The 8,240-nt window shown below is 38.7% G+C and overlaps 1 protein-coding gene across 3 annotated transcripts in view; it reads right to left on the reverse strand.

The window, feature by feature from the left end:
• Window positions 1-5,536, reverse strand: part of FMO2 (flavin containing dimethylaniline monoxygenase 2) — a 36,922-nt gene extending 31,386 nt beyond the window's left edge. Inside the window, exons 1-2 of one of the 3 annotated variants that reach the window (XM_086694416.1) lie at window positions 5,417-5,536; window positions 4,927-5,064 (exon numbers count right to left, since the gene is read on the reverse strand). In XM_086694416.1, coding sequence (XP_086550542.1) covers window positions 4,927-5,058 — 132 coding nt within the window. In that variant the 5' untranslated portion in view covers window positions 5,059-5,064; window positions 5,417-5,536. The other 2 variants (XM_086694415.1, XM_025926335.2) reach the window with 2 other exon arrangements.
• Window positions 5,537-8,240: the final 2,704 nt, after the last annotated feature.

Genomic DNA, 8,240 nt, shown 5'->3' on the forward strand with positions numbered 1-8,240 from the left:
ATAGAAAAGATCCAGAACTTTGATTGATCCTAAGCTCAGTCTAAATGATTGGAGTTATGTGAGACAAAGCATGATGGAGAGCCTATATGTATTTAATCTCAATATCGTGGCTAGTTCTAAGATCTAACACCTACTATTTATTTAGTCACTATGGGAAAGCCACTTACCCTTGGTTTTCTTATATTTAAGTTGAAATTAATAACAAATAATGTTGGAGAGTATTGTGAGTATAAAATGAGATAATCCCTATCAAAATAATTATATGAATGATAGCTTTAATTTTGCAAATGCAGAAAAAGCTAATGCAGCATTAAATTATTTTAGCAAAGGTAGACCGTCCAGGCCTACTGAAACATAAGTCATGCTGGGCAATTGTTAGACCAGTTGATTATAAATTCTTCAAGGGGATTTATCCCCATTGTCTAAAGCAGTGCCAAGCACCTCTTTGGTTCTGAAAATATATATATGTTGGAAAAATAAATTGGTTTGGAATATTGGATCTTGTGTGAGTCACATTTTAAGAGAGAAACTGGTATTTCAGATTGAATCTAGAGGAAGGATGGAGAGACATTTAGAGAGTATTATATGAAGATTAAAACAATTGAGTATTTTGTAGCTGGGAAAAGATCCATTTATAACCAAATATAAAACAAACAAACAAAAATGCGATATATGTTGGTAACTTTCCTGTGAACGCTGGTATTAGGAACAATGAAGGAGGCAGAGAAGGTTAGTGGCTAAAGGCAGATCATGCTTTCCTCTCTTGACACCTCAGTAAGATTATTAAGTGCGCAGGCTCAGAAATCTTATAGACCTTCATTTTTGTGCCTTTCCCACTACCTATGTTCCCCTGGAGAAATTGTTCATTCCAAAACTCAGCTTCTTCTTGATATGTCCATGAGGATAATCATAATACCTACTGAAGGATCTCAGGACAGACCCTCTTCCCCCCAAAACATGCCACTTGGGCATGTGGACTATTTTGAACTGAAGGCACTTAAGACCTTATGGGCTCAAGAGAAACTTTTGTCCTCCCTTTACCGTACACAAGAATCTAAACTGAGGGTCTTTCCCAGAATAAGGGTTATTAACAGAGATAAATTTTATGTGAGTGACCCATCTGAATGACAGAGCAAGCATCCATTCTTATTGCCGTGTGAAGGACATTCCTTTCCTTTAAAGTCCCAGAACCTACCCGCTTCTCCTTATTTTAGAATGACGTATATACCTCATTTTCCCTGTGTTTGGAATTTCTATGTCTATGTGAATTCCTCAGGAACATCTATTAACTTTGATTTTCTCCTGTTAGTTTGTCTTATGTCAATTTGATGCTTAGTCCAGTTAGAAGGACTTTTGAGGGGACAGGAATTCTTGCTCCCTGACACTGCTTTTTAGGAGTATTATGAAGAAAAAAAATAAGATGATGCATGGAAAGTACTTTTCCATTGCTGGAAAAGTGCTAAAAATAGGTTCATGACGCACCCCGCCCATGTTGCAAAGCTGCCACTAAGGGGTGCTGGAGAACCTTCTGGAAAAATCCAGCACCTTCTGAGCAGGGCATGGGGCAATGATTCTTAAATTTTGTTTTAACTTGTCAGCACTAAATATGTTAGGTGATCTTAGAAGGACTATGTGTAAATATAGAAATTAATGAATAACTATTTTCAAAATTGATTCTTGATGGTAGAGTAGCGAAGAGGTGAAGCTTCCTCGGGAGTGGGTGCAGTAGCTCCCAGCATCCTTTTCGGTGCCTCCTCCCTTTGGCAATCAGTCTGTTGGTAATCAAGACCCTCACGCGGCCTCATTGGCCACTTGGGATATTTTGCATACTGTATATTTAACACTGCAGGGAGATTACTTGTCTTCTTTGGGTTGAGAAAATTGTTTGTTTCTCTATTGGACATAGTTTTGAGAGGTTTGAAATGTGATATTGTTAAAGGTTTCAGGAACTTATATACTTCACCATTTTATATCTAATGAGGTTTAATTAACTCAAATTTTAATCTAATTTTTCTTTTCTAACCCATAGGAAGGTATCTCTAATTCTGAAATGTTAAACACTGGCAACTGGGATTAGGACAGCAGGAAAAGTATTTGGGGGCAGGAAGAAACCTTCCTGGAATTCATCAAGTCATATTTTTGACAGACCACGTAAAAATAACTCTTACGGCTTCTATCACCAAATTGATGATAATCAAATAAGGGACATTTGGCTTTTTAATTTTTTTTAAAGTTTATTTTTTGTTTATTTTGAAAGAGAGAGAGAGAGAGAGAGAGAGCAAGCAGGGGAAGGGCAGAAAGAGTGGGAGACAGAATCCAAAGCAGGCTCTGCACCATCGACACAGAACAAGATGCAGGGCTTGAACTCACGAACCCATGAGATCATTACCTGAGCCAAAGTCAAGAGGCGATCACTTAACCGACTGAGCTGCCCAGGCACCCCTGGACATTTGGCTTTTAGATATTAAGTCCCAAATCAGGTAATAAGACACTGACAAATTTATATTTAATAATAAATTTGTTATAACTTCACATTTATTCTTTAGATTAAAAATCTCCCGGGCAGGGCACCCAAATGGAACCTAGAGTGAACCTAGAGTCAACAAAAATAATACATCTTTGGTTAAGACAGGAATGACCACCTTATTATATCACCCTCTCAGGAAAAGCTATAATGTTTCTTTTTTTTTTTTCTTTAATCATCTTAGAGTTGGGGGGGAAAGCAGCAGAAGGATGGAGAGACAGAATATTAAGCAGGCTCCACGTTCAGCATGGATCTCGACACGGGCCTCAACACGGGGCTCGATCCCATTACCCTGGATCATGACCCTGGGATCATGACCTGAGCGAAATCAAGAGTCTGGCGCTCAACCAACTGAGCCACCTGGGTGCCCCAGGAAAAGCTGTTTCTAATGACCAGTTGTTAGTAAGAAATGAATGTGATTCAAACTGTTTTTCCAGTTTCCTCTCTGCAAGTTACCTGTCCTATATAAGGATCAATATCTCCATCATTAGCTCTGATTATGTTTGCATAGTTGAATGAACAGATTTGTATCTGGTATTTGTGCAATTTGCTGGCTAAATTTGTCTCATCGTAAGACTCATTGGAGACTCCTGTTAAAAACAGATTCCCCTCCTCAGAAGATTTTGGTTTAATAAGTCTGGGTTGGTGTTAAGTATCTTTAAAAAACCCTCTAGGTATGTCTTATAGTCATACACATTTGAGAAGCCCCAGGTTAAAAAATCCACTTTGGCATAAAATTCAGTTCGAACTCGCAAAGCACATGTGCTAGATGTCTGTGCCTTCCCCCTAATTGGTCACCTTGTAGGCAGAGTCCTTTTGATGGTCTCTGCTAATGTCAGAGTCTGCTTTTATTTTTAAAAAAAAAATTTAACATTTATTTATTATTGAGAGACAGGGACAGATGGAGCATGAGCATGGGAGGGGCAGATAGAGGAGGAGACACAGAAAGGGAAGTAGGCTTCAGGCTCTGAGCTGTCAGCACAGAGCCCAACGTGGGGCTTGAACTCACAAACCGTGAGATCATGACCTGAGCTGAAGTCGGACGCTAAACCGGCTGAGACACCCAGGTGCCCCTATTTTTATTTATTTTTATTTGAGAGAGAGAGAGCAAGCCGGAAAGAGGGGCAGAGAGAGAGAGAGAGAGAGAGAGAGAGAGAGAGAGAGAGAATTTTAAGCAGGCTCCATGCTCAGCATGGAGCCAGATGTGGAGCTTGATCCCATGACCCTGGGATCATGACCTGAGCCAAAATCAAGAGTTGGTCGCTCAACTGACTGAGCCACCCAACTGCACCTTGAAGTCTGCTTTGAGTGTATTCAAACCTTTTGCTTCTGTTTAGAGTGTTCGCAACTGTTCACTCCCTCACTTAGATGCACCTGATACACAATCCTAAAGTTGTTGCACAGGAGTTCTGAGCTAGCACTTCTGTTTAAACTTTCTGAGAAAAAAATGCAAGTTAGGGCATGGTTATAAGTAGGGGGCTAGCCTGTTTAGAAGTCATAGAGACCTGGGTTTGAATGCCAATTCCAGCTATGTGACCATGATCAAGTTACTTAATCTCCCTCAGTTTCTGTTTGGTTGTCTGTAAAATATGTAGCTATTGGAGCTGACATTTATTGTGCTCTAATTTCTTTACATAAATTATCTCCCTTAATCTTCAAAACAGCACTGTGGAGTGATTACACTTTTATATTATTATCCCCATTATACAGCTGAGAAGGCTAAGACACAGGGATGCCAAGAGCTTGCTCAAGATCTCACACTGAGGAGGTGGCAAGCTAGTATTTAAAATCAAAACACTGTGGGAAGGGATAATTATGAATCTCTGCAGTTGTCTATCTATGTATCTGTTTAAATTTTATATAAATTCTGATGAGTGGAGAGCATTATCCGTATTTAGGTCTGGCTAATAGAATGAACTCAATGAATGTGTTTAATAATACCTTTAAAGCGTTTCCCAGAAGTTACCCTAGAGTGTCATCAGTAATGCTAAGCAAACAGACATGATTTGTCAGAGAAAAGGAAAGTCAGCACACTCTGAAAAAGCACTTGCTCAGTGTTTGGAATAGACGTGGCCTCTTGAAAAGAATTCCTGTCACTTCTATTTTGTAAAATGTCCTCCAACATTAGTACGTTGCTTTGAGAATCACTAGAACGCGGGCTGCCAGACAGTTGCAGGATCCATAAGAAAAGGTCCTTTATGTGCCTGGGTTGGCCATCTGGGTTAGGAGAGTCATGACCTGGGAGAGACGACAGCCTATTTCTATAGCTCCTGTGTAGCTGCATGAAATAGGTCTGATCAAAGTCGCTTAGGAGATCCCTCAACAAGGCCCCTCTGCAGCTGTGATTTACTCTGCGAAAGCAGTAGAGTCTGCTCAAGAGAAAAAAAAAAGATGTCACTTACTTTGAACCTCCACAGCCCTCCAATATCTTCAGTCCGCTCAAAGCAAGTGGGTTCCAGTCCCTCATCCACACAGCACTTCAGTGAGACCAGGCCGCTGACTCCAGCTCCAATCACTGCCACCTTCTTTGCCATGGTCTCCTGTCGAGGAATTGATCAATCAATGCTGCTTCACTGGTAAGAGAGTCCTTGCAGTGTGGTCAGTAATCAGCTTTCAATAACGCAGTAGCACTGGCAATATACTAAGCAGCACTAATTGAATAAAATTCCTCATTAGTCAAATCCCAGACTCCTCGTCCCCTTCCTGGTAAGAAACCAAGTTGTTTTCCCAGACTTGGCTACAGAGTTTGTCTAGTATTTAAAAGCAACCCATTTAACAATGCCAAACAATTTAATAATATAGCACTAGGTATAGGAGCCAAGTTTCATGACATAATTTAGCGTGCTGAACTTTTCCTTTTCAGCTACTATCCCCAGCTGTGATTACCCTTACCTTCGTTTTGCCTTTTGGTGCTGTCTCCTTGACACAATGGTTTTTTTATGTTGGTTGTGGGCTGGGAAGCAGTCAGAAGTGTTCTAGTTGGAGGAGGCTGTGAGGAGTGGGAGGAGCTTCTCACTCCTTCAGCATTTTGCAACCTGAAACTCAGGTCTTTGTTAGGAGTTCTGAAATTAAGCAAGAGGCTTATATTTTGAGGTCCAGGGTAATGATCTTCACCGTAACACCATTATATACTTACACATATCATACACATAGTATAAAATTCCTTTTTATAATGGATGTGACCAATGGTCATTAGCAAAGTAGCAAACATGGATAAATTAAAAGCAGTTAAAATTATCCCTAAGCCCTCTGTATAGAGATAATTATAACCAACGTGGACACTTTGGTGTATCTTTCCAGATATTTGTATGTATACACATATACACACATTCCACAAAAGTGGAATGGCACCCTAAGTATAATTTCCAATTTGATTTTTCACTTTTCAGTATGGCAATACCTTTATACGTATAGCAGCATTTTAAAAATATTTATTTATTTATTTATTTATTTACTTACATTCAAGGTAGCTAGCAAATAGTGCAACATTGATTTCAGGAGTAGATTCTAGTGATTCATCCCTTATGTATAACACCCAGTGCTCATCCCAGCAAGTGTCTTCCTTAATGCCCCTTACCCATTTAGCCCTTCCCCCTCCCACAACCCCTCCAGCAACCTTCTCTTTATTCTTTATATTTATGAGTCTCTTATGTTTTGTCCCCCTCCCTGATTTTATATTATTTTTGCTTCCCTTCCCTTAGAGATCTTCTTAAAAGTGAAGATATGGATTTAATACTTATGGGATAGGCCTGAAATTATTTTTAACAAGCTTCCAGGTAAGACCAATGTTGCAAGTCCTTGGATTACATTTGAGTTGCAAGTATCTACTATGTTTTGCCAAGTTGCCTTTCCAGAAGCAGATACGCTTGAATAGTATTTCACCTTTACAAAATGTTTTAATGTGTAAACAACTTTCACAGAGATTAATTCATTTTGATTAGTTTAGAACCATAGGCATTAGCATCCATCCTTGTTTTATGGACATGGGAACAGGCTTAGCTTGGCTACTGGGAAGTTTAAGAATAACCAGGATGATAATGAGCATAAAACCTTGTCACATACGGAGCCACTGAAGAAACTCTTGATATTTAACCTAGAGGGTATATGTACATGATAATTGACTGCAAAAGGCTGTTATATGAAAATGTTTATATAAGTCTATTTTGGATGGACATAAAAGTCTATCTAGGACCAAGTATGTGAATGTTACAGAAAAGGTGAATTTGCCCCAGAATAAGGAAGACCTTCTGGCTAACAATGGTGTATAAATATGGACCATACTGTTTTGTAAAATAGCGAATTCCCTATCATGGCAAGTATTCAAACAGAAGTTAGGTAGCCGCTTGTTGGAAGACAATAGGAGGATTCATGAAGGCAGGGCATTAGAGTGAAGTAAGGTCACTAACTGTAATATTCGTGGGTCTGAGATCTGAGATTTTATCTTTATCAATTAGAATTTTATTATAGGTACAAAGTTGTTGAGAAGACTTTATTTTTTTTTAATTCAAAAAATGTTTTATTTATTTTTGAGAGAGAGAGAGAGAGAGAGAGAATGCTAGCAGAAGAGGGGCAGAGAGGGGGACAGAGGATCCAAAGCGGACTGTGTGCTGAGAGCAAACAGCCTGATGCTGGGCTTGGACTCACAAACCGTGAGATCATGACCTGAGCTGAAGTTGGAGGCCTAACCGGCTAAACCACCCAGGTGCCCTGAGAATACTTTAGATTGGATTTGCAAGTATGACTGAGGCTTTTGGCACTATATCACCCATCCACATGGTTTGGGCCTTGCAGTCACTCCCCTCAGACATTGCTAGAAGAGTTCAGGCTCCCTTCATTATGGTTACTCCCATGAAAACAAGGTGTATATCATCTGTGGTATCTCTTCCTCCTTCAATTTTAACTTTCTGTTTTATGTTTCAACTGAAAATTTCTTCTTAAAACCATGCTTCTTAGACAACACAATAAGCCACCTGGACCTAACAGACATATAGGGAACACTCTACCCAACAAAAACAGCATATGTATTCTTTTCAAGTGCACATGGGACATTTTCCAGAACAGAGTATGTGTTAGGCACCCATTAAGTCTCAATAGATTTAAGAAGGTAGATATGATACAAAGTATCTTCTCTAACCACAACAGAATGAATTTAGAAATCAATAACAAACAAAAGTGGAAAACTCACAAAATTGTTGAAATCAACACAGTTTAAACAATGGCTCAAAGAAGAAATAGCAAGGGAAACTGAATATACTTACAGACAAATGAAAATAAAAACACAATGTAACAAAACTTATGGGACAGAGCAGAAGCAGTGCTAAGGGGAAATTTATAGCTATAGATACTAACGTTACCAAACAAGAAAGATTTCGAATCAATAACCTAACTTTACAAATTAAGGAAGTAGAAAAAAGAAGAACAAACTAAAAAAGAACAAACTAACAAAGTTAGTGGAAGGAAGGAAATAATAAAGATTAAGCAGAGATAAATGAATTATAAATGAAAAACGAGAATATAAAACAACCAAGAAAAACCAATGAACACAAAATTTGGTTCTTTGAAAAGATCAACAAAATTAACAGCTAGATAGACTCATAAAGAAAAAGAAAGACACAGAGAGAAAACTCAAATTACTAAAATCAAAAATGAAACTGGGGACATTACTATCTATTCCACAGAAATAGAAAATTGTAAGGTACTACTATGAACAATTGTA

Source organism: Puma concolor, chromosome E4, assembly GCF_028749965.1.
Source record: "Puma concolor isolate L17-30 chromosome E4, mPumCon1.1.hap2, whole genome shotgun sequence".
In the NCBI taxonomy this organism is placed as follows: Eukaryota; Metazoa; Chordata; class Mammalia; order Carnivora; family Felidae; genus Puma; species Puma concolor.